The sequence below is a fragment of the Desmodus rotundus genome, chromosome 2 (genome assembly GCF_022682495.2).
Source record: "Desmodus rotundus isolate HL8 chromosome 2, HLdesRot8A.1, whole genome shotgun sequence".
NCBI classification, from domain to species: Eukaryota; Metazoa; Chordata; class Mammalia; order Chiroptera; family Phyllostomidae; genus Desmodus; species Desmodus rotundus.
In genome coordinates this window covers 153,259,628-153,287,375 of record NC_071388.1, presented here as the reverse complement: position 1 = coordinate 153,287,375, position 27,748 = coordinate 153,259,628, and the positions used below count along the sequence as shown (strand labels likewise).

Here is a 27,748-nt window from a genome sequence, read left to right as displayed (position 1 = left end):
TAAAGGAAAAATGAACTGTTAGGATAAACTAAATAACGCAAAATATAAACAATTAAGTTCATCTCTAAAAAATCAATTATTGATATTAGTATATAGTTAATAACATCAATAATAAAAACAAAAATGTGTTAAGAAAAATAAAATTAAAACAACCTTGTCCAAGGTTTTTCCAGTGATACCTACCCTTTTCAGAGTAGCCTCTGTCATGCTCTTTGAGCTCTCACTTCCCCACTTGTGGCATGAACTTCCCCTTCATTTCGAAAATGCTGAAATTCTGTTACGGCCATTTCAAAGGCAGGCTATCCGTTTTGTGGGGAATCTCCAGTTCCAACACTTACTATGTTAGATAATCGGAAAGTAAAGTTACTGAACTATCTTGTCTCATCCCCTTCTAAATGGGATTGACTGAATTTAACTAATTTTAGCCATCAGTAGGAGACTTATTTGATAAAGCTTTGCATGGGTTTTTTTTTTAATTAAATTTAAGAAATCTGCTAAGCAATGTTACATAGTTCCCCTTAGGCTATGTCTTAAGAAAAGTTTCTTCAGTTTAGGTCTTGAAGAAAGTTTGTCCTTTTATATACAGCCTTTAGCAATTGCTTTTTTCCCCCTAAAATAGAACAAAATAAAACCCTTGTGATCCCGTGGCTTCCACTCTTTCGTCCTCACTGAGGACACGTGAGAGAAAGTGGGGCTGTGATTGCATAAGCCCCCATCTCCTATTCCTAGGAAGCCTCTACTCTTCTTCTGAGCAGCCCTTTGAAATGGTAATCCATGGGCCACCTGCACCACGTTCATTTAGGGGGCTTGTCTAACACGCAGATTCCTGAGCCTTGCCCCAGCTAACTTTTTCAGAAGCTCCAGAGATTGAACCCCAAAATCTGATTCTTTAACAAATAGCCCAAGTGAAATTCAGAACTGCTTTAAAGAATCCTGATTGTCTCTTATTAATGCAGGTAGTGCAACTTCACATTACAGTTAATCTGTAAGCCACGGTCTGCTTTTAAAGATGAGTAAGTGAGAGGTATTGTTGAGACATAATGCATCTTGAAGGACGAGGCCTAAATAGCAGCCTGAGGACATATGCAGAAATCACAGCTATCTCCCATGGATTCTTGAAATTGGAAAAAAATCTCTTGCATTTGGAGCCCAGGCTGTGAGATGTATTTTTCTGATCTGTGAATCAGTGATTTTCAATGCGAAAGGAGAAGAGTGAGAACGCAAGCACATCAGAACCTTCTGGGATGCTTTCTCCAAATCCACTCTCCTGCTTCACCTTATCTTCTTAGCGCCTGTTTAATATTCAGCCTCCCTTACCTCACCCGCCCTATGTCCCCTCAAACATTCTGGAGATATCTCTAAATTGACATTTTGGTGATTTAACATTAGGCTCCTTACATATGTCAGGCAGGAGAGCAAGCTATTTAAAACCCAGTTAGTTGTGTGCTGTGAAGGGAACGGAAGTAACATTTATTAAGATTGTGGCTGTAAAGAGGGAACTAACATTTATTGGAAGGCTATAACATTATTTAATAATTTAATGCTTTAAGTTCTGATGGATGGGTCTGTTTGGTGGGTATTATTAGTAATACTCCATTTTATAGAGAATAATGATAATAACTGTAATAGTGTTATCTTATTATCATTATTATTATTCCTACCTCTAATACTATCAAAGCCTCCAGCTTTTAAAGAAAATCTACTTTATACCAGTTAGTGTACAAGCGACTTTATGTCTCTGTGTATGTAATCTCACTTAATTCTAACACCAGGCCTGTTTCACTGGGTGTTATAATCCCCATTAAAGATTGGAAATGAAAGGTTAGACTGGTTAGGTAACAGGTCCAACGCCATGCAGCTAGTGAATGGGCCAAAGCCAGATCTGTGTTACTATGATGTGTGAAAGGTGGGGAGGAAGTGCAGGGACAGATCATAAAGACGCTTGCACCCTTTGCTAAAGTGACTGTAAGTCACTGAGACCCACTGACAGATTTGTAATGATGGTAGGATACATGTTTTAGAGAAATCACTCTGATAACAGATTCAAGAAAAGATTGGTGGCTTAGGAGTGAGTTTTCATCAAGAGTCAAAGATTTTTTTTAAAGTATGTATAAACTTAAAACGTGAGATTTAATGTGTTTTTTTGTCATAGTAAATTATAAAAGGAGATTTATTGCTGAGAATCCATGACCAGTTAAGCTATGGACATTGTATAAGTGAATTAAAATAAATATTGTTTTAAACATCAATTGCTGATTTTAAAATGACATACATTATTTTTTTGAAATAATTGTCAGTTTAACTGGGCTAAGCCACTGCTCGTGGTTCTAACTGACAGCATAACATCAGATATTTGTGCTTAGGTTAATGTTATGCCTTAGTTTAGTATGCTGTTTTTTCACATCTGCTTGTCAAAAACTCACTCTTAGAAGCCACTGAATAAAGTTCACTTGTCTGATCCTAGTCATATTATCAAACAGGGTTTTAGGTAGAGAGGAAAAGGAGCTGAAAAGGAACAAAATACTGACCCACGACACCAGTGTAACCACATACTCCACTGGTCTGCTTCTTTGGTGTTTCTGGCATTTGAAGAAAAGCAGCAAAAGGGAAGTAAACAGGGGAGGAGGGGGGGGGGGAAGTAGGAGGTGATATACAGGAAGATACGCTGGAGCTCCAGCACGCCCTCGGAAGGAGTCACTGAATCAAGGCTGCCAAAGAAGAAAGGAGAGCCCCACCCCAACCCAGTATCCTGGCAGTGGTTCCTGGCCCCGTCCTTCCTGGAGCACCCTGGGCACACTGCCTGCAAGAGTGAGACCACCTGCTTTGCATCAGTTCTACTTTCTCGACCTAGGGCTTGGTTTAAACAAAGTACGAAAGCCCAGAGCCAGAGCCAGAGCACCCGCTTCAGTCCAAATGCCCAAGATGCTGGACTAACGTCACCTGTGTTCCCTTTCTACACAGATAATGGACCAAGAAAGCTGACACCAAGCCGCATCAGAGTTCATCAGGGATGAGATATCTGTCAAGGATTTGTGGCAGAGTGGCTTACTGGAATAAAAATACAGAGTATCTTCTAGGGATAGCATGAGAACAAATGAGATAATTCTCAGAAGTGTCCTGGAGATTTTCCGGAAAAAGGTGCTGTGACTATCTAAGGTACCTAAATTACTAGGGGGTAAAAATTTGTGTTTGTGAAACGTAAATTAAAATTTCTATTAGCTAACAAAGACAGTTATATCAGGACAAAGAGAAGACAGAGCAATGATTTCCTCCCTCCTGGCTACTTTGTTCTTCCAAAAAGGCAAATATAGATAGATACAGGGCAGAGATGACCTGGGAATTGAATGGTGCCAAGGGCTACTGATGTAAGAGAGACAAATCTAGCTTTTTATTTATTTTTATTTTAAGAAATACATTCATCCTGTGTATTTAGTAAATAAGCCAGGATTGTACTTACTAGAATTTCATATTTATGTGGCAACTGGATCTATAGCTCACCATTTTCCGTGGGGCGAAAGATATCCAAATAAGTGGTTAGTATTTGGTTGTAAGTTGGCTCTGGACTGGCCAAGTGTTTGAACCAACCAAGAAATATTTATCTGTTTGGTGTGTCAGCTGCTACCAGCTAGAAAAGCTGTCTAAATCTGTCTTAGCCAACAAAAAATGTTTATTGAACACAACAAGCAGTACAGAGGCTGTTTGGGTCCAAGAACAGAGTGATCCATCAAGAGCCCAGGGGCAGACCTGCCTCTGTGATCTGCCACCCTCAGTGTGTCAGCTGTGCCCCCAGAATGTCATCCCTTCTGACTGTAAGTTGACCAGAGTAGTGTGATGTATCATATCCTGATGCAATAAGGTCCAGAGGGCAGGGAATTCTGGCTCCTTGGTCTATTTCTTAGGAGTGAAGAACCCTTTTACAGACACCCAGGTGGTGGGCTTCTCACCTTTTCTTGACTAGAATTGAACCAGATGTTTCTTCCTTAACCAATGATTAGCAGGAGGAGAGGAGGGGAGGAGGCATCTGGAGTGGAATGGATGTTGGGGAGTTGAACAATTTCAGTTTACAAACAAACAAGAGAAAAATTCAGGAGCTAATGAAACCAATGCTGCTGATTTGTCTGTTACAATGTTAGCTTAATTGTTGTCATTAGTTTGCAGTTGTCTCTCCGAGCTATAGCTGCCTGGTAAGAACAAAGTCACAGGGAACTTCATCTCCTAGAAGCTAATATATTTCTGAGATGAAAATTTTTCTGAAGACGGAGATGAACTCATACTTTCATACAGCTACGTTTTCCAGGGGCAAGACTGAGTCCAGGTAGAGAAAAGGAGACATAGATTCTCTTATTAAACAATTAGCAAGTCAATAAATAATAATTATGTGTAGACAGTCATACGTTTTGCTATTAGGAAAGGAATGATGGTAGAGAAAGTCTAGATTTCAGTTGTACTTGGCCATGGCATAGTGATGGCCTTGCTATACTTACCTCCTCAGTAGGTTTATTCAGGCCGAGAGTAATGCTGCATTCTTTGACACCACACTGACAGCAGGAAGTATACGATGCAGAAGAAACTAGCCTAGGCTTTTAATTTACCTCTAAATAACTCCAAAGTGCCTACTACACATGTGAACATGTATCTGTTAAATGTGGAGTTGATTTTTATTATCGATTCATTCCTGTTTGTTTTATCTTCTACACTACCACGAAGGTGAGGACTATAGTGCTATATTTCTTAGGCTGCACCACCCCATTCATAACATTGGGCTCTCTATATAGTAACCTCTAAATAGAGTAGCTGACTTATACTAATTCCATTTTAGAAAACATAAATTAAAAATTTCATTTTGTAGTCTTCGGGACAAGACTATTTCCTGAACCAAATGGGTTCAAATTGTGGCTCCTTGACTTATTACTTTTGTTACCTGATTAAGTTATCTAACCTACCTGCCCTTAAGTTTTTGATCTGTAAAATGATAATAATAATAATAACTTCATAAGATTAAAAGAGTAATTAAATAAATTAATATGCATAAATTACATGACACAGCATCTGATACCTAGTAATCATTCAATAGTTTTATCTATTATTATTTAATCTTTAAAGCCACCTAGTTAGATGAGTAGGTATTGTTTCAAAACTCTTTTGAAATATGTAAAATAACACTGAGTTGTGCTCTGGAGAGTGTTCAGCGGTTACCACAATGTGCCGATTGCTCTCTGGATGCCTTCAATAAGGTAGTGCGCTCTTGGCCACATGTGCTGCCCGAGACTCTATCAGTCAGGTAAATACTAATACCTGACAATCATTAACCCAAGGTGAAAATTCCTTTTGAAAATATTAAAGCCTGTCTTCAATATGAGGATAATTAATTGGTCCGCCCTGTCTTCAGATTATGTCTTTCTTATGATGATTGCTTCTCATGGTAACCAGAAGACACAGCATCCTTGCTCAGTAGTGGACCTCGTCTTTTCCTGACAACTCACTTTCTCATCAAGAATACTGTGGGGTTTTTTCTGATCTCTTAAATTGTATGACACAAAGCAACTTTTTATCTTTGAAGATGGCAAATTTACAGCCTCTGACATAACTTTGTTTCCATGGCAATAGACCAGAACTAATTGATTTCTGTCTGTAACATAATCATCAAAACTCCTTCAGAGAAAGAGAGAGAGAGAAAGAAGGACTATTTTTACTAAAGGTTACTAATAGGTTATAGACCAATACAATTTGCCAAACTGTGATTCTGGAAAAGTCAGCAAGATGAGAACTCACAGGCTATGTGACTAATGGAAAAAAAGAAAGAAAGAAAAACTTGTCTTTGCCTCAGTAATGCCACAGCATATCCCAAATGTTTACTATGCCATTTTTTTTCAGATTCTGATTCATTAATGAATATTGTTTCATATAGTTTCAGAAGCTTATGTTAGCACATTAGCATACAGATAGGTGATCCTGGAAAATTTAATTGAACTATACAAATCTGTCTTTCTGTAGTTATTTACATATAGCTTAGATCTTTACAATAGTAAGATTCAAGACAAAAATGTCAAATATAATAGGAAAAGTTAGTCAAGTATAGAATGTGTAGAAAATGCTTTGCCTCAGAACAATAATTTGTATTTGTCAGCAGACATTTCAGCTAAGATAACTTAGTTTCTCTGCGCCTGTACCTCATGTACTTTAAAGGCAGGAAGTTGGACTAACTGTCACATCCAATGTATGCCTTTTAATTGGCATCTCAGATATTCATCCTTTGGCATTCATGTAACTGCTCTGACTTCATTGTCTAATACCCTCTGGTACCCTTTCCTTAGAAACTGGTAGTCACGAGAGTTCTATCTCTTCATCGTTCCAATTTTTTCCTAGACATTGTGATGCATGTTCTTAGCTTCAGTTTCAACCATTGATTTTTTAATCAATATTTCCCCAGACCAGATGGCTTTCCTGAGTCTCAGACCCATATTTTAATTACATACCCAGTCCCAGTTGTCTCACAGGCATCTCAAACTAAATAAATAACAAACAGAATTTATTATCATGACCTACAAACCTCCACTTATCTGTTGGGTTAATAACAACTTGTGGCTTAAACTAGAAATCTGGGAATGAGCTTAATCCCATAACTCTTCCTTCTCCCCTTCCCACACCGCATATCATGTCATCACAAAACCTCAATGATTTTCTCTCTCCTGCTTGTGCCTTGAAAACAGTCCTCTGCCCATGGTTTCTTTACTCCCTGATTTACTGATGACCTACTACCTTCTAGGCACTGTGCTCCCCATCTTGGTGCATTTTGTCATTAAGTCTATGAAGTATGTGCTGTCAATATATCCAGATAATGCAGATAATGTGCAGATAGGTAACCTAAAGATTATAAAGAATAAAATCAATTGTCCAAGGTCACACTACTAGAAGGTAGCAGAACCAGGACTTGAATGCAGTTCTGACTGCTAAGGCTATGTGCTCTTAAATGGTAAAGCTTTGGTCAAAATTTCTTGCCCTTTTCTCTGGTCTGTGGGGTCTATTTCATTCTAGAGCAGCTGTACTCAAAGGGTGATTTGCAGACAACTTGGGGAGTTCCTGAATCCCTTTCAGGGACGGGGGGCGGGCTGCAAGGTCTAAATTATTTTCTTAATAACATGAAGATAGCATTCGCCTGTTCCCACTGTTCTGGCATTTGTACCGATGCTGCGAAAGTTGTGAGGGTAAAACTGCTAATGGCTTAGCAGGACTCACAGCAGCAGCATCCAACTTCAGGAGTAGCTCTTGTTTCCTTTACCACACACTTTAGGTAAGAAAAAAAACGCCAGTTCGCCTAAGAACATCATTGATGAAGCAGTGCATGTTTTTAATTTTTTTCAATCTTGAGCCTGAAGAACACATACCTTTCATATTTTGTATGATGAGACGGGAAGAACACACGAAGAGTTTCTGCTGCATGCTGAAGCATCACGACTGTCTCAGGGAAAAGCACTTGTGTGACTGTCTGAGTCAGGAGCAAAATAAGCCACTTACACTTGCCCATGGAACAGCATTTTCACTTGAAAGAAGAGCTGACAAACCGTGGTTATTCAGACTCAGGTATTTGGCAGATATTTTCTCAAAAAATGGGCAAAGGAAAAGCCTGTCACTTCAGGAAAAGCAAATGACAGCGTTTGTTGACATTCAAAACTGGAGCTTTCAAGTGGAAAATTGGGATTTTGGAAAACTTTTACCTGCCACTGGGAGCTTGACAGCTTCCCAATACATTATGAGTTTTCTCAGAGGATCAGTGATGATATTAACAAATGTGAGTTTTGAATGTTATGTAATGAAATTTGTCACGTTTGGAAAATATGTATAAAGATGTGCCAATATTTTCTAAATTATTCATGCATGATGGTATAAAATGCACTCAAAGGGCAAGATTGATTAAAATTCATTGATACAGTTTTAAATTCCACTATGAAACTAAATTAAGAAACTACCATTCGTAGTTTTGCTGTGTATCCAAGAACAGTAGCCACAATTGCCTGAAAAGACAATTAACTTAAAATACTCCTTTTCCAGCTACATATATGTGTGAGGATTTTCTTAATGTACTTTGTTAAAAACAGCATATATATCTCAACAGATTGAACTCAGAAACAGATATAAGAAACTAGCCATATTCCATTAAACCAGACAGTGAAATTTACCCAAATGTAAAAACAAATTTATTTAGTGAAAATATGGTTATTTTTACTAAACATCTGTTTATAAGTAAAGATACAAGGGCTTATTATTAAGTTAATTAATACAAGTTTTAAAATATTTTTCTTTTAATTTGGAATGTGATAAATATGGATAGATAAGTGCCCCATAAACAAGCTCTTTTGAGATCATCAATAGTATTAGGAGTATAAAGTGATGCTGAAACAAAAACTTTTGAACTTTCTTTTGAGAGAGAGAAACATTGATTTGTTATTCCACATTCATTGGTTGCATTCATTGGTTGCCTCTTGTATATTCTCTGACCAGGGAGCAAAACCACACTTGGCATATTGGGATGGCGCTTTAATCAATAGGGTTATCCAGTCAGGGCTAGAAACCAACACTTTTGAAAACCGTAGTTTTAGGATCACTCCCTACCTCTCTATACTTTGTATGCTGCCATCATCTTTCTAATCTTCAAACTGACCGTGTCACTCCCCACCCATGGCTTACCTCAGTGTTCTCTGTAAGACCTTTAGTAATCTGTATCCTGCCTCAATTTCTCATCCTTTCTCTTACCACTCCCTGTTAGGCACATTGGTCTCCATGCAGAGTAAACTCCTTATAGTTCCTCCCAGACTCCCCTGCTCTTTGTTATCTCTAGGTCCATGCACTCCCTGTCTTCCTGCTTAGACAAGTCGCTACAGATATGTCTTCCTACCAAGCCTCCCCCATCTACCACCACCACAGCTCATTGGTCAAATCCCAAATAGTCTACAAAACCTTCCTCAATGTCACTTCCTCAGGGGGACTTCCCTGATCCATACCCCTTCCTCCCTTCCCTGGGCTCAATAAATTGCTCCCTTCATGGAGTGCAGACAGTAGCCAGCTGCATATAACTGCATTATAATTATTTGTATAAATACATGTCTCTTTCAATAAACTGTCAGCTCCTTAAGGGAAGACACCATAAGTGCTTAGTCTAAGCATAGTATCGATTCATAGTTCTCTGTCAATAAATATTTCCTGAACAAATTATCTTAATCCCCTTCCAGGTTTGAAATGCTGTGGTTCATCTCTACAATAGGATATTTTGAACCACAACCTTTTTTATTGATTAGCAGAGGATGGCTTTGCTTGACTCACACACCTTCCTACACGGACACTGGTTTTAATTGGAGATCATCTCAGATCTTCCTTTCTTATCTTTTTTGTCCTTGAAAGGACAGCTCTGGAGAAAATTTGGTATATTAAATTTGATCTATTTTAATAAATTATAATGCACATATATTCATTAATAATATATATTCCACACCAAGACATCAGTAGAAATTAATTTTTAAAAGTCTGCTCTAAAAGGAATATAAAATTATGTAAGAGCTCCATATAATAAGTTCATGAAGAACAAGAAAGAAGGAAAAAATTTAAACTAGAATTCAAATTAAAGTAGAACTTCCGAAGAACCATGAGAGTAAACAGCAAAGCTGCAGACGAAGCCACCAGAAACGCTACTTCCTGTAATCTGTAATGTCTCCGCCGATCAAATAGTTCCCCTTGCCGAGGAAAAGCTGAGAGGCAGGAACTACCCTGTTTCTCAGGATTTGAGAAATAATAATATGGGAATTTCAAAGAGACTTCTTTACTTCCTTTTGACCAAGACTCAAATTTTTTATTCTAGGCTTCGTAAGTGAACATGAAAATAAAGAACTATTTATTTTTAAATAAATGTTCATGATTTTGTGACAGTCCTTGTTCCATGTCATTTCAGAGAAACCAGAGTCATCTCCAAAGATTATTGAAAGATTTCTACATTAACTATTTTTAACCTAATTTCATTTTAAAATTTAAAAACCAGGAGACTCCAATTAAATGAGTATAATTAAATTAGTTATTTCTGTATGGCAAAATATTGCCACATATTTGACAAGGCACTTCGATGGCACTGACGATGAGGAAGGTTAAATGACATAGGCCAGCTATTAGTAACAGACTCAGTACTAACCCAGATCCCTGATTCCAATTATTACATATTTTTCTTTTCTTTGTCAATAATAATAATAAAGAAACCCAAATCATTTCAAGCTCAAGTACAAAAGTACCTTTCTTTTCCCATAAAAAAGCAACCATGTTTCAAAGAAATTTCTCAAGACATGTTTGTCATGCTGTTTCATTTCCAGTTAGCACTTGAGAAGAACCTTATCCATTCAGTTCATGTGATGAGAGGTGATGAGAGCCAGATGAACTGCACATCTCTGGGTATTAAAGGCTCACAGTTAAGGGCAAACTCCTTCCACACTCAGAAGTAAAAAGCTGTGATTATTCCACACAGCCTAGACCTGGATTGATTATGTGGCCGTTAAACCTGACATAAAATAGCTGAAAACAGAAATTCCGTTGTAAGTTTAGAAGGCACAAAATAAATAGTTGTTTGTTTTGGAGTAGAACAGAATCACTCTTCTCAAACCTTCTCATTTCTATTCACACACCACTCAATGAAGTACCAAGAAAAAAAAAAGGAAAAAGCCCTGTTCCCCCTCATATCAGGTCTTTTTCAGAACTAGTAGGAAAAATGCCACAGTTTTTGACAAATCTAATATTTTATAACTTATTTAGAATATACCCTCATAGTATCAGGAAGTATAATGACATTATATTATAAATACAAATTCAGTGAAAGAAACAGCTATTACAATCCTTTTTGTCATTAGGACAGAACAGGAAACCTGTAACCCTGATTAAAAACTCAAGAACCATACAAACCTATATAATTTTTCTTATGTTACTCTAAGATCTAGAGTTTCTCATTATCCATGCGACAAACTGCTAAGACTTAGAAAGCCATTCAGGGATAGACTACTGTGGAGACTGTAACAGTGTGGGGGCAGAGGCTGGATGAGCGGCTGGGGACAGGGAAAATGTCACAGATGACTTGGATGATTGCTTTGATGCCATGGTTTTAGATCATTCTGCAAGATGATTGATGTACTCGTATTTTGTTGTTATTGTTTTCCATCTTCTATCTTGACTTTTAAAATGTGATTTTTTTGGCACAGTGCAAAATAAAATAACTGTTAACTTATGTTTCCAAATTTATGTAGCTGATTTCCTGTATTTTTGACAGTTCTGTTACACTTCTAGCAGATCGAATTTTTCTGTCTTCTGGGAGATTGAGCAGGACCACTGTGTGTGTTGCCTGCTCGCCTTTCCTCCCCCGCCAGGTGGTAGGCGTGTGTGAATACTCCCCTGTACTCTGCACTTCCCAGTTCACTGCTGGAGCTCTGTGGTCGGTTGTGGTTCCAGCAAATCAAGACCGTACTTAAAGAAGAGTGACTTGAACTGTGAAAATGCTTGAAACCACAACAAAAGTAATGGGTGGAGGAATTGAGGATGATTAGATTATAATAGTCAACACTAAAATAGTGTTTACTAATTCCCGAAACTATTCTAGACAGTTAAGGTAAATTAATTCATTTATTCCTTACAGTAATGTGGGGAGTCAGTTCTCTTATCCCATGTTTGAGATGAAGGCTGAAGCACTAAAGGGTTACAGTTTGCAAAATCATGCAGCTCATCAGTGTCTGAGCCAGGGATTTAGGACAGAGGGAGTCTAGCTCCATAGTCCATGCTTTCAACCACAACACCCAATACAGATTCAGAAAGAATCTGAGAATCATCTTGCAATAGTTAAAGAGCAGCAGATTAGAAAAGAAAGCAAATACAAAGGGTGTGGCAAACGTAGGTTAACAGTTGTGAGTATGCGAAACACAGAGATTATTCTTGTATTATTATTTATTAATTATTGTATTATTTTCTATACAAACAACTGTAAACCTACTTTGGCCCTGTCCTGTATTCTGTATTGCCACAGAAGATGCCCTAGGAGGATCCAGAATGAAAAGCTAAAAGGACACAGAGTTTTGACTTCCCTGTCCCTGCTGAGGGTCAGATCCTGCCTCGAGGGCCCATGGTCAATGGTGGTGACAACCGAACAACATCTGGGGCAAACAAAACTTCTATCCCAGCCTGAGATTTTATGACTCGGTCTGTAATATTGTCATGTCATCAATATTTCTTTGGAGAGTAGGATGTGATAAAAGAAAGAGAGAGAGAAATGTGAGTCCTCAAGTTTTTTGACAGGCATTGTTGGCATTCCTCTTTTTACCGAAAGTATGCTATAAAATCCCTTGGCTCAAAGGCCTTATGACAGAGTTTTGATAGACTTATAAAGTTAGCTTATTGAAAATTAGATCAAACGATGATGTTTCCAAGTTAAAATTTGTAGTGCAGCCCTAAAAGCACTACTTAATGTTTATACTTTTTAAAAAGTTACTAGAAGAAACATTAAATAACATCTTGGCTGATTTTCTCAATCCCTCTCACTCACTGTCTTTCCTAACTCTCACCTGTTTCCTGTTGCAGGGAATTCTTATGCAAGAGGCTAAACGTGATTAAATGTGCAGGATGAAAAGATGGCACAGGCACTGCTGGTACCCCCGGGACCTGACAGCTTCCGCCTTTTTACTAGAGAATCTCTTGCTGCTATTGAAAAACGTGCTGCAGAAGAGAAAGCCAAGAACCCCAAGAGAGAGCAAGACAACGATGATGAGAACAAACCAAAGCCAAATAGTGACTTGGAAGCTGGAAAAAACCTTCCATTTATTTATGGAGACATCCCTCCAGGGATGGTGTCAGAGCCGCTGGAGGACCTGGACCCATACTACATCAGTAAGAAAGTGGGTGTTGATTTTATACTTCTGAAAGTTTAGTTTTACTTCTGAAGTAAAGTCTTTAATTAAACACTTAACGTTAATATACTTTTTCTCAGGATTATATACATAATGCATCACAATTTTCTGTTAAAATTTTATTTTGTAATGAGCAGGAACATATACAAGAAACGGTCAAGATTTGGCAACAGTGAAGATATATGAAGAGATGGACTATTTCTACAATTTCACAGAAATTGAGATAGAATTAAAATTGACATTAACAAAGCAATACATCTGATATTGCTGACATATTTAAGCACAGGGTGTACAAAACTGTAGCCAGGCAAAAGAAGAGTTATGGGCAGATGTTGTTATTTTTTAGTTCTTATTTGCCTTGGTGTTACTGGTGTTAGAATAACCACATAATTTTGTCAGAATTAGCTAGTTTTTTAAACCAGCTGTGCAGCATTTTATAGGATATATATTTTAAACGATGATAGATTCCATGCTTTTTAATCAAGTCCTTTGGTATTTTGTAACCACGATTTATGTTTCACATTCACAAGCATAAAAACAAGTTTTATGTAGAAATAAAGATAAATTAATATCACCGTGAGTTGATGGGTTAGAAATTAAAGAAGACATTGAACTCATTTACTAGTAGAAGTCAGCCCCCTTTTAGAAAATGGCTAGTGAAAATGCATTCTTTAAGCTAAGCAGTGCGCAGCCTGGCTTTGTAAGACGAGTGATAGCTGGCAGGACCGACAATCAGCCAGGCAGACGGGGACCTATCCTGTTGCTCTAAAGGGCTGCTCGTCCGGCTTGCATGCTCCACCCACACCGAGAACGTCATTAAAATGCAGGTGTTGGTTCCTTAGATCTGGGCGGGGCCGAGAGCTGCTTTTCCAACGAGCCTCAGGGTGGGACTCGCTTGCCACACTTGGAGCAGCAAGTTTTAAAATGCTCTGGTTGAAGCCATAAAACAAAATGAAGTAGTTAAACAATTCTTTTTTCCTTTTAAACGAGTTTCATGAAAGGTGGCATTTAGTATATACTCATATATTTCTAAAAGTAATTTATTCCAGCACTTCTCTGTAGAACTGATAGAGAAATTTTTGAAATTGAGTTACTGTGCTATTACACACAATAATGACAGTGAGACATCCCCCAAGAAACCAGGACACAACTCCCCTCTGAAAAGTATATATTTGCAAAGATACCTTCAAGAGACAGGGGTATCGCCTACCCTGACATGATTAAATGCCTTTGCTACTTAAAGAAAGGGAGTGTCTCTAAGAAAGGGAACTGGAAAAGTTAATGGGGAGACCACTAAGGATTGACACTAGCATTTGCCGGCGGAGATAGATACTTAATAGTATCCCTGAGAGCATTTTCCTCCCAAAACAAAGGTCACTTATTTTCCTCCCAAAATAGGGGGCTGCTTTGGGCTACCTGGGATGACAAACATTCTGAATTATTTAATTCAGTTTTTTTAGACTCCAACCTCAACAAAAAACGTTCTTATTATAATTTGTCTTCCCATACATCTGCCCAAAATGAACTATTGTGCTTGTTATGCCGTTGCGATTACTGCAGTCCATATGAAAGTAATATATCTCATTGTAAATAAGCAGGTTGGTATTATGCTTTTATATGTCAGGCTTCAAGCTTGGTTAATGTGAGCCTGCTGCTTGGAAACAGAGTCGTTCTCTCTGTGCTAACAAAGTCAGCTTTATTGCCTCCCTGTCTGAGAAAACCGGTCTTGGACCTGGGTTTATTCATAGTGACTATGACCCATTTTGAGAAACATAGACGGTTTTCTCATTACTGTTGGCTGCACTGCTTTCTTTTATGAAATGTCTATAAAGATGAAGATTGAGGGGCTATTGAAGAAAAGTGTAGTTTGTGGTTCGTAGGATGAGTGGGGCCCATGTAAGAAGCTAATGGAGAAGTTCTGGAATTTTAAAATATGGTATGAAGCTTATGTCAATTCTGAAATAAAACAGGTGAAAGTCATTTTAAAATTGTAAAATGTTATATAACTGTTTGCTGCCATTAAAGATACATTTACATACCTAATTTAACCAGATGAGCAGCATCACAGTATATTTTAATGGCATTTAAGTTCACCAGGAAATAACTTAAGAACAGGGACAGTGATAATAATAGCTAACATTTGTTGTGCACGTGCTTTGTCAGGCACTGTTTTAGTAGAGCTCAAACCTGGCTCGTCTGATATTCAAGGAGCCAGTTCTATGTTAGGATCATTTCACAGATGAAGAGAGAAGTCCAGAGAGGTTAAGTAACTTGCCCAAGAGCACACGTTATAAGTAGTGAATTCAGGATGTGGACCCAGGTAGTAAGGCTCCAGACCCAGAGCTCTTACCACTAAGCAAAACTATACATGTTTCTTAATATAGTAAAATAAAATATTAAAAAATTAGTTGTATAATATTTTGAATTTCCTGGTTGATGTGGTCCTTCCTACTCATAATTGTATGTACTAAGTAGTAACAATTTTTGTAAAGCTATATAAGATGTGTGTTTACCTGGAAAAGACAAAAAAAGCAACACCATTCCAGAACGGACATGGACCAGTTTAACATTCTTCCAGCTATAATATTCATCACCTTGGTAGAAATATATAGTCTTTTTTTTTTAAGTCACCTCATTATTTATTACTCGAAGACCAGATTTTGGAACTGATGCTATTTATCCCTCTTCCAGTTACATCATTTTCTCAACTATTTTCAGTTTAGGTACATCTATGAATAACTCTTTTATTATAGAGGACATTAGTATTTTATTCCTCACATCTCAGGATTCAAGGTTTTCTTTGTGTTAGGTGTTCTTTTTCCAGAAATAAACTGGCATTCTGTTCTTCAGGCCTGCTCTGCCCCAGAACCTGTAAGTTCAGTGAAGATGCCTTTGGCACATCACGTTTTATCCCATAAGTGCCCGTAGGCTGATCCTGCAGAAGGAGCATAGGATTCTGTGTCTAAACTGTTTCTTTCCACTCACTTTGTTTTGGGATATTTTTCAAAATAAAATCCTCTTCTACTGTCACAGGCGACAATTGCTTTTTCAGGGAATTATTTCTGAAAAGTAGAAGCAAATGCACCCTGAATTCTGTTGAAGGTCGCGTGTTACCGCTGTCAGAGACTACCTAAATGCATCCGGACTGTTTGACTGTGTTAGATGATCTAATCATGGGAATTCGAGAAAATCCTATAATGTGTTTGTTCTTCAAAGCTAGTCTTCCCAATGTTCACTGTCCCTTCTGGATAATCTCAATGCTAATAAAAAAGCAGTTTACTTGTCCTCTTCACAGAATTGTTCAAATTTATAGAGTGCAGGTCATTAAAAAAAAAAAAGAAAAGAAAAAAAAGGCTGGTTAGGTAATGGTTGGCTCCGTGGTCTTAAATACAAATGTACAGAGAAATTGTTTTCTCTGCCTTTGTAGTCACAATAAAAATGTTTCTGACTACCTATTCAAACAGAGCATGTTCTCAGTGAACATGAATGGATAGGACACAGCCCTTAGTTAAAGGGTACATCTTAAGTAAATGAATACAAAGATGTCTTATGGTAAGTGACATCCTAAAGGTAAACACATATTAATTTTAAAAAGTGTTTATTTGCAAACAACACTATTAAATACTGTGAAAAATATGGAGGAAAAGATTGCATACTTTTTATGCTCAATGATTTATGACAACTTCTAACCTGGTCCTCAGTGAAATGAGTCTTAAGTGTAAATTGCTGCTTAACTCTAATTACAAGCAACCTGCCAATGTGTGCAAAATAATATACAAGACTTAACTGGTAAAGAAAACAATTAGGGAGTGATCAGCCGGCAGTGCAGTTTGTTTGGAAAGATACGATGAAAGATGTGATTTTAGTAGCTGAAGACATTCCCAGAGAGTAGGGATTTTGAACCCTGGCTGGATATTAGAATCATCTGAGGAAATTTTAAAACATAAGCATGTCTGCACCCATCCTTCAGAATACTGGAGATTTTAAATTCACCCAGAAATTCTAACATACACACAGGACTAAGAATCTTTCCACAGTGGGCATTTTAGGTAGAATCTTCTTGTCAGGTCTGTTACAGGCCTGGAGTGGAAGGGAGTTTCCAATGACCTGTCAGGTCCCTAAGATTCTATGACACTGTTTCAGAGTCAGAAGGAGAAGTTGACAGGCTGTGAGTGGGATTGACAAGTGGGTTGAATCAGCTGGAGCAGAGTTACCTTGGTGGGAAAAAAATAAAAGATGATCCTAGAGAGACGTGGTAGGTGATCATTGGGTAGCATAGCTTAGATGCAAAATTGATGAATATAGGTTTCAGATTATAAAAGATTATAAAAATTGATGATTATAGGTTTCTGCCCAATTTTCAGTGTAACTGTCCCTTCTCAGTGTTACCAGCAGATCCTTAGAATCAGCAAAGCCGGGTTTTGAACACTTTAAAGTCAGCCAACGGCCGTAAGAAAAATAGAGCCTTCATGAAAATTGGAATTAAAAGACTTGATGTAATGAAAATATTTATAAAAGGTTATTTTAATAGCAACGTGTACAGAATAAACTGAAAACTTACCAAAGCTGTAGACAGATGGTAAGCTTTAAATAGAATTGGAATCTGTAAAGTTACCTTATAACTTGGCAAAAATTTTGTGTAGGATGTTAATTTGTATCATAAAGTTGGACTCTAGAGATAGATTAGATGATAAGGCATATTTTATTTGTAACTATGTTATTATAGGGGATAAACATCGACCATGTTTCTGGTTATGATATACCAACTGGTTAAAACAAACAAGTTTGAACAAACAAATCAGGTAAAAGTTCTTCATGGGTGTAAGCTCTTCAAATAAGCCACATGCCTAATCTTTCTTTCCTGTTTTCTTTTCCAGACGTTTATAGTATTGAATAAAGGGAAGGCAATTTTCCGATTCAGTGCCACCTCTGCCCTGTACATTTTAACTCCACTAAACCCTGTTAGAAAAATTGCTATTAAGATTTTGGTACATTCATATCCTTTTCATGTGAATTGTCTAAATGTTGCTTCCAGTGTTTGACTTTTTACAAAATGTCATTCTTTCTTTAAAAGTATACATAGTGTTTCTTTGAGATTAATGGCAAATTGTTGTTTAACCTGTTGTTCTCACTGTTTTCTTCTATTTGTAAAAATAATGGAATGACTATTATATTTATCGGCTTTTATATTACAGAATGACTGTGGCATTATAAAACGACTATTGTGTTTTCGAATGACTCTAGAAGGAAAGTTGCAGCTACGACAGTGGATGTGTGAATGGAACACAGTGTGTCGTAGGAACAACAACAAAGCTCCTTCGCGTCTTTATCAACCTCTGTTAGACCATATATAACCATTGCTGAAGAAACCCAGTCTACTGTATTATAATCTTTATCACTAAATGTTCCAACTTTTTCTTGCCTTAATTGGTTCTGCATCTTCAGCTCTTAGGTCCAGCTGTCCCCTCCCTTCCTCCTTTCATTCCTTCCTTCCTTCAGTAAATATTTTTAAATTGCTCTGTGCCTGTGTATCTGAACTAGTTACAATGACAGTCAAAAAGCATAGGCAAAAAAAAAAAACAGAATAGGTGTGGATTTCAAGAAAATTTTCAAATAAGTAAGGATAAAATAGAAGCACGCTCCTTTGAGGCAGTTTCAAGAATAGGCACTTCATATGGGCAGATTCAAAATAGTCTTTTATTAAAACAAACAGAGAGACAGAAGACTGGTTACCCTAGAGATAGTGCAAATAGAACTGAAAACCTTTTGAGGTACATTTAAATGCTCTCATTCTATGGTTTAATATTGGAAAGTATTTACTGTATTTTGCCATATATAATGTGCACTTTTTGCCCAAATTTTTGAGGGAAAAATAAGGATTCTCTCTATACAAGAGTCTAATGATTACATACCACGGGTGTAATAATGGGTAAAATAATCCCGTGCATAATGCACAAAACCATGGGGACACATCCTAATGGCAAAATATAAAAATAAAAGATCCACTTCAAAATAACCATAAGCTTCCTGAGAATGAAGTCTGGATTGAGAAGCTAAGAGAAATTATTACATTAATTCTCAGGAAGACTTCAAAATAGTGTTTATCTGTTTATTCACTATAAGATTACTGGAGTAGCACGTTACAGGAGAATCCGCAATCAGTGTAACCCTTGACTATACTAGGTTATCCATTCGTAGGCCTTTTATGTTGTGGTCACTAACATTGTGTCAGTCAGTGGATATTTTAAGTTACGTCTGTTATACTTAACCTCCCTGAAGAGGGGTCACTTCCCCAGGCAGTGCAATTTCACAAAACTGATTGGAATAAAAAATTCCCATTTGCTCCAAATGAAGATCTCTTCTTCTTAAAATCAGTTTCGTGAAGAAATGATGTAAAGTGTAAAAAGAGTGGACCAAGAACATGTGGCAGGTTTTAAAGTCTCTTATTATTTTTGCCATTGTTTTAAAACAAATCATAAATAAGACTAATTTCACAGGTAATTTGTGTTGATTTTTGTGTGTGTTGGATCATTTGTAAATGACCATAATAATGTATTAGCATTTATTCCTTAACTAATCTACTTTATTCAGCATGCTTATCATGTGCACTATTTTGACCAACTGTGTATTTATGACCTTGAGTAACCCTCCAGACTGGACAAAGAATGTAGAGTAAGTAAGAGTGACTTCTTGCAATGAGAAATGCACACTCAGATTCTCTAGCAATCTCTTATGGTTATGGCCTGACTTATGGTTTCCACTTTTTGAAGTCAGGCTAAACACTTCTAAGAAAAAATTATTTGCATAATATGAGAGAAGATAAGGGAAGTTCTTTAGGGGAGTTTTTCTTCTATGAGGTAAGTATTTTTCCTCAACAAATTCAAGATAGTATCTGTTTAAGAAGTAGCATACACTATTTCACTATAGTATAGTATAGTATAGTGAAATAGTATACACTATAAATAGTATACACTAGCTACTAAACAATAATTTAGTATGAAAGTTAATATTCAATCATAGTTGTATATTTTAGATGAAATACAATGACCATTTGAGTGATTTGATGAATAAAATTATTTTATTCTAGTACACTATTATTGTTATTTTTTTTTATTTTACTTTTAGAGAGAAGGGAAGGGAGGGAGAAAGAGAGGGAGAGAAATATCATTGTGAGAAAGAGAAACATCAATCAGTTGCCTCTTGCATGCCCCTAATCAGGGACCTGGCCCGCAACCCAGGCATGACTGGGAATTGAACCAGTGACCTTTTGCTTTGTAGGATAATGCCCAGTTCACTGAGCCACACCAGTCAGGGCTATTATTGTTATATTGTGATAAAATACACTTAGGTGTTTAGCTCTATATTAGTATATTGGGCATTTTGATTGTATGTTATTTAAGAAAAATACATTTAGGTATTTAAATTACTTAGATGTTTATTTATATTCAAATATATAGTTTACTTTGACGCAGCATGTATGATAAATCCCCGTAGATGTGTTCCATAAAAGAAATAAAACGTCTCTGCAAAAGCATGCTCAAAAAAAGGGGGGCTTAAGAGGAAAAGACGATAAAGGAAAGATCACTCAAAACTTAGGAAACTTTGTAATTAGAACACTGAAAAAAACAATAATAATCCCAATGAAAAGACACTGGTCCAGTCAACTTTCTATAGACATTTGTATCTAAAATCACAGCTAGCAACTCCTTTGTAATCTCAGTCTCTGTACCTTATCCTTTCTCCCTTGAGAGGGAGACCCTGGAGACATTTGGGAGAGGTCATCAAAGTAAAACATTTGACTGAATATTTTGAGAGGCATATTAGTTCTTGGGCATGTTAAATTATCCCCTGCTCGCACTAAAGAAGGCACTTCTGTCAATTTGCTGCTTTGGTCTTAATGTCTTTTACTGCTCAGGATGTTCTGTGTAAGTGTGAGGAAAAGACGCCCCTGATTGTTTCAAAACATCAATATGCTAGAGAAAATTGTGTGTAAATAACACAATTTCTGCACTAGATCAACATTAATCCCCAATTTATGTCACATATAAGGTTATTCATGATAAAAAGCATGTGTTTTTTAGTGAAACAAAATGTTTACACTATATAAGCTACTCATGTATAGTATAATACAATAATTAGGTATTTGGTTTATTAAAAAAAGTTTAGTATGATTTTTTACTATTATAGTTTTAAAGTAATGCCCAATAGGAGATATGACAGTATGATAAGTACTGTCACTTTTATTTCTATTTTTATAGATTTCTAGGAAGCTTTATTGTACAATTCTAAGTCATCATTCCCCAGTGATTTAACACATTAAAGATTATTTATAGTAGCTTGGAAATGCTCCCTAGAAATCAAGTTAGTAGAAAAATCCACTTTTTATATTGAAGCAAGCCATTTAACAAAATTCTCACTTACCACTTATGATTTGGAGGTTAACAAATGAACATATCTATATAAAAGTATTCTGTGTATACTTTTCTCAACAAATTATTGAAGCACTTAAACATGTATACAACTCATTTTTATATAACATTATTAAAATATAGGTAAAGATGACACCTGAATATTATCACTAGAATATGCAGGTCTCTCTTTTAAAGTCATTTTTGGAGTTGACAATGTCCATTATCAAAATAATGTTGGCCTTACAAATGTTTTTGACTTACATCTTTTGTTTGGAAAAGTTTTCACAGCTTTCCTGACCAGTTATCTCTAGTAGGAAAACAATCAAAATATCAGTGGCTACAGAAAAAATCCCACAAAACCCAACGTTCAATGAGGAGAAGACAACTCAGCTCTGACACAAAGACAGAAGTCATGCTAGCAGAGACAGTCCCTGCTTGAAGAGGTGGCACACGCTGATATGGCCTGAGGACCACACTGCATATAGTGAGGGTCATATTATGTGAGACAGGGCCCTTTTATAGACGTCACAATTACCCAGGAAAAAAAAAAACCTGGACAGAATCAATAGGACGATTAGAAGCCTAGTGGCAGAGCGCCAAGGGAAATCAAGGTGTCCTTGACTCTCACTTACCTGCTCAATCTAGTTTGCTAATAGGCAAACACCTGTTCTGTGCAATGTGTCTCAGCTGTTAAGCTCTAGGAATCTCTTCCTTAAATATCTATCAACACTCACCATGTACTCCAAATATCCCAACAAAATTTCTTACTTTTCCAAAAAGAAGGAAATGAAGTAGGACTTTTAATCTTACTCCTAGTAACTGCAGATTAGTTATAATTGCGTGCGTATATAGCCCATAAGGCACCAACCACTAATACGATAAATAGAACATACATGTGAACTGTCTCTTACAGCCTTTTACAAGGCCAGCTGTCTCCCCACACACAAATGTCTTCACGATTATGTGTAATACACAAAGAATTGAACCTAAAACACTAGTAAACATAAGCTTGACATTGCAAATTATATCTCTTCCTAGTAAAGTCAGCTCTTGTTCAGTAAAGATAGCAATTAAACATATTCCTTATGAAATCAACTAAATTGGTTGAAAAAGGAGGAAGAATGCTCTTAGGAAAACTAGATGTGAAGATATCTTCACACATTTTTCTCTGATTTCTTTGTTCCTTGTATGAGAAAATTTTTACTGTTTTCATATATAAAATTCTAGTAGGCTGGAAAATATGATTTTTAATAAAAGTAAATCAAATCTTTATGGCTTGGGTGAAATAACCTGAAGAATAAACTTAAATTGCTCTTTTTAAAAAGAACACAATGTTAAAAAACAAGTACTTCAACTATTTTTGGAAGACACGGAAATAACTTATATTGTCAACACAGAAAAGGAAAGGCTACAAATGCACTATATCAAGCAGGGAATGGAAAAATCTTTCACCATTTTGGAGGCTGATTTTGAAAGAAGCATGTCTAAGTGATCTGGCCCAATTGCACAGAGAGAGTAGCTGGTTCAAGATTAGATTCAGGGATTTTTGCCTCTGAAATTTGGTAATTGTGTACACACACACGTAAACACTAATGAATTGAAAAGTTTTTGGTGATTATATATATGTATACATAAGTGTGTATAAAGAGAGAGAAAACAAGTTTTATAACTCCGTGCCTGACTCTTAAATTTATTTTCTAGATTAGACATATAAAATATTCCTAAAAATAATTGTAATCATTAGGAAATTTGAGTGAAATCTTTTTTAAATAAATAAACAAACTCAAGAAATGTTACCTCTAGAGCTGTACCCTCCAATGAGGGAGACACCAAATATTACGTGACCATTGAAACTAAAATATGGCTCATCTTAACGATTGAAATAATAATATGTTAAATATATTGGTTTAATTAAAATGTAATAAAAATCAAATTCACCTCTTCCTTTTTTAATTTGGCTGCTAGAAATTTAAAAACTGCATTATATAGCTTGTATTATATTTCAATCAATTTGATTATTCATAAAACACATGAAGCTATTGTTCTAAAACCCAAGTAGTAAACAAGATCCTATTCTTTGGGGAAAATATCTCTTTAGTTTAACCCTTTACCCAGGTTTGTAAGATTAATTAAACTAGTAGATTATTTTTGATAGGTGAAAATAGGAACAAAATTTTAGTGAATGGGAAAAACACACAAAAAATAAGATTTGCTGTATTTGAAAATATGTATACTAACAGTTCAAACAAAATCGTTAATTTTTGTTTGGATGCTTTTCCTAGGTATACATTCACTGGCATCTACACCTTTGAGTCACTTATAAAAATCTTGGCGAGAGGATTTTGTTTAGAAGATTTTACGTTCCTTCGCGACCCATGGAACTGGTTGGATTTCAGTGTCATTGTGATGGCGTGAGTAGTTTTGACAAACCGTCCAGTTCAAAGAAATAAAAATATTTGCGGCAGAAATCAGGTCATTGTGACATATTTTAAATGTAGATTATGCTTGTTAGCTAAATTAACTACATGTTTCACATATATTTTTTAAAGATTTTATTTATTTATTTTTAGGGAGAGGGGAAGGGAGGGAGAAAGAGAGGGAGAGGAACATCAATGAGTTGCGTCTTGTACGCCCCACAACTCGGGACCGAACCTCCAATCCAGGCTTGTGTCCTGACTGGGAATTGAACCAGTGACCTTTCTCTTTGTGGAATGATGCCTAACCACCTGAGCCACACCGGCAAGGGCTATGTTCCATATATTTTGAGAATACATACAGTAAGATACATTTATCTGGTAAATGAGCAAAAAATGGAATTACTTTCATATCAAATAGTCTTCTACTTCATCAAAATGAAGTTATTCAGTGACTATAATTTAATACCACCAACTGCACTTTTATTAGTTTTGCAAATAAATTTGCTCACATTACTAAAAATTACATTGAAATAAAGCAACAAAATTTTATTCCTTAGAAGCGACTTTTAGCATATGGCACTTCGAGCTCTACAATTACATTTGTTAAACTCAAGGGGCTTTATATGCCAAGCACAGCTTTCATTCTTTATTTAATATAAACTTTGCCAAAACTATCAATAACTCTGATTTAATTCTACAGGTATGTAACAGAATTTGTAAGCCTAGGCAATGTTTCAGCTCTTCGAACTTTCAGAGTCTTGAGAGCTCTGAAAACTATTTCTGTAATTCCAGGTAAGAAGAAACTGGTATAAGGCGGTAGGCCCCTTGTATCTCCAACCTCTCTTGTGTGTTGTTGTGTTTGTGTGTGAACCCCTATTGCAGATATGTGACAGAGTTTGTGGACCTGGGCAATGTCTCAGCGCTGAGAACGTTCAGAGTTCTCCGAGCACTGAAAACAATTTCGGTCATTCCAGGTGAGAGCGGGGTTAAACGCCGAGGCTGACTGAATAGTCGAATGATACTTAAGTTAAAATCACGCTTATAACATTAGCCTTGTTGCTTATTATTCGTATTTGTCACCTTCGAGAATGCTAAATGATTTTTCAATGCAGTTCAGTTCTTAAAATTTTAGAAATTACATGCTTGTTTATCAAGTCAGCCTTTGAGTTTAACAGAGTTGCATGAGATGTCTATTAAAAAATTACTAGTTTTGCTCTCCCTCCCTCCCTCTCTCTCCCTCTCTCTCAGTCTCTCCCTCTCTCTCAGTCTCTCCGTCTTTCTCTCTCTCTCTCTGTCTCTCTCTGTCTCTGTTTCTCTCTCGAGTGCGGGCATTTATGATGTAAAGTTTTCTCTTTTTCATTCATAAAATAGCTCTGCTACCATGGCTTTACTAACTGATCTGGATGTTGCCATTCACTGCAGATTTGTTTTGAAAATGGATATTCTTTTTAGAGAAGAGATTATTATTAAACAGCATGCACCTGGCTGCTTTTATCATTTTAAAATTTGTTTCTTTCACAAATCATTTCTACTGCAAAGCTAGTATAAAAAATGGGTTGGGGAGAAATAGCCTCATGAAACACAAAATCTGAAATAAAAAAGTAATTGTAAGTTTGCCTTTTCACGTTCTTGGCAGCATGTAAAACCACACATGCAAAACTGCCTGCCTAGATCTTTACCCTCTTCTTTTTAACCTCCAGAAAGCACACTGTTCATACATAAAATCTGCTCTTCATCCATTTCTCAAAGCATCTAGTTGCCCCTAAAGCTTAGACGTCTAAGCAGCCGAACAAGTGTTTGGTGGGGGAAAGAGAATGTATGTGACTAGAAAGAGGACGTTGCGGGGATGGCCCTTCTCCTCAGCTGACCTCTCGCTCCCTCTCCTCAGGCCTGAAGACCATCGTGGGCGCCCTGATCCAGTCGGTGAAGAAGCTCTCCGACGTCATGATCCTGACCGTGTTCTGTCTGAGCGTGTTCGCGCTCATCGGGCTGCAGCTCTTCATGGGCAACCTGCGGAACAAATGCTTGCAGTGGCCCCCGAGCGATTCAGCTTTTGAAAGCAACACCACTTCCTTCTTTACCGGCACAATGGATTCAAACGGGACATTTGTTAATGTAACAATGAGCACATTTAACTGGAAGGATTACATTGAAGATGACAGTAAGGAATATTGCCACATTGTTAACCTTAACTGTTGCTGAATGAGTTTTCAACTATAAATAGTTGAGGCTGTGGGTGGGAAGCCATTTTTGTAAATATACTTTATTGGTGTCCGTTTTGGAAATAACCAAGATAGTCAAACTCTCATTATTCCTAATGTCAATAGGATTGGTATGAAATAAAACAGTTTTTTCTTTATATCAACAGGTCACTTTTATGTTTTGGATGGACAAAAAGACCCTTTACTCTGTGGAAATGGCTCAGATGCAGGGTAAGGAACAAATGATTTTTAAAGATATAGAGCACTTTGGGGAAAAGCAGATGAGAAAAAATATATAAGGGTAGTGTTGCATGTGTACAATAAAGAAGGTGCTGCCTACCTGGGAAGTACCTTCTGTCTCACTGGATTGCTAGCAGTTCTAAACTCAGAACTGGCATTAAAACCACTCCTCTGGGTGAAGAGCTTTTCTGCAAAGTCTCACAGGTAAGATGTACTTTCAATACTGCTCAAAAGTGTGAAGGCCTAAAGTCTGTCTTTTTTATAAACACTTCAGAGCCATTTAAAAAATACAGGGAGGGAAACATAAGATGGGCAGCTTGGTGAGGGTATATGTTGATGGAATAACTTTTGATGTGGCTGGAAAAGATCCAGACCATATAACATAGTCTTCAGGTGCAAGCCCAGTTGGGAAACTGCTTTGAGAGACTTAATATTCTTGAAATGTTAAGATATTTATAATATTATACATAAAACTGTGTGTGCAAAGAAGCCAAGGGGCAGATGTATGTCAAGGGCGTGCTCCACTCTGAGTCTGCACACTTACCAGTTCTTATTGGTCAAATTCTACCATAACAGATGCTGCAGTATCTTAGTCCTCCTGCTAGTCTCTCATACTTAACATATTTTCCTGAGAGCATTGTAAATTAATTTTAAGTCAGGATAGAGGGTGAATTTTTTGGAAACCAAAGGATAGAAATAGTAAGTGACTCTTAGAGCACAGAATTACAGAACATATTTTGAGTCATCCTAGAAAATTGAAAACTGGGTTAGCCATAAAGATCTAAGTGTGTTATTGAAAACATATACCAGTCATAAAGATGAAGATTAGGGGATTTTTTTTCCTGATATTTTCCCCAACCTCTGTTGGTAGAGGGTGTAACTTCTAGAGCTCATACATATCTCGGTTCAAATCCTAACTCCACCATTTATAAACTCTTTGACCTTGGAAAAGTGTCCTAAGCTATCCGTACTTGAGTTTCCTTTTTTTCTAAAATGGGGAGAGTAATATTGCCTCTCTTAGGGTTAGTATGGTGATAACCTATTACACAGTAAGCACTTGGACTAGCACCTGTTCCACCATAAGCTTTTATTGCATTTACCTATTAATTTTCATTATTGTGGTTCATGTAAAAGACTAGATAAAATTTTGGGTAAGGCTGGCTAATGCATACTTAATTCCAATTAAATAATCACTTCCTTTTATTGAGTACCTAGAATGAGTTAGCTAATTTACATGGTAAAATTGACACCTGCTCTATTGTTAAATGTCAAATAAAATTCTAAAGATATATACTCAATTTTAAGACTTCCTATAAGGCCACAATAATTAAGACAGTATGGTACTGGGAAATAATAAGCATACAATTAATGAAACAGAACAGAAAGCAAAATAAAAAAAAAAAAAACAGTAGGTCCACCCAAACGTAGTCAGATAATTTTTGACAAAGAAGAAAATGCAACTCAATAGAGACAGGAAAGATTTTTCAACAAATGGTGCTGAAACAATTGGAGATACATATGCAAAAAATAAATAAAACTAGATACAAATCTTACCACCTTCC

At 36.7% G+C, this 27,748-nt stretch overlaps 1 protein-coding gene across 8 annotated transcripts in view; it reads left to right on the top strand.

The window, feature by feature from the left end:
- The window catches only part of SCN3A (sodium voltage-gated channel alpha subunit 3), a 115,516-nt gene that overhangs the window by 13,506 nt on the left and 74,262 nt on the right, over positions 1-27,748 (top strand). For 4 of the 8 annotated variants that reach the window (XM_024579800.3, XM_045187346.2, XM_045187343.2 and 1 more), the window contains 8 exons: positions 2,962-3,156; positions 12,592-12,905; positions 17,795-17,913; positions 19,500-19,589; positions 23,611-23,739; positions 24,628-24,719; positions 25,634-25,906; positions 26,114-26,177. In XM_024579800.3, the coding sequence (XP_024435568.2) occupies positions 12,642-12,905; positions 17,795-17,913; positions 19,500-19,589; positions 23,611-23,739; positions 24,628-24,719; positions 25,634-25,906; positions 26,114-26,177 (1,031 nt within the window). In that variant the 5' untranslated portion in view covers positions 2,962-3,156; positions 12,592-12,641. Of the gene's footprint in view, positions 1-2,961; positions 3,157-12,591; positions 12,906-17,794; positions 17,914-19,499; positions 19,590-23,610; positions 23,740-24,445; positions 24,538-24,627; positions 24,720-25,633; positions 25,907-26,113; positions 26,178-27,748 lie in introns of all 8 variants that reach the window. The other 4 variants (XM_024579801.3, XM_024579796.3, XM_045187344.2 and 1 more) reach the window with 3 other exon arrangements.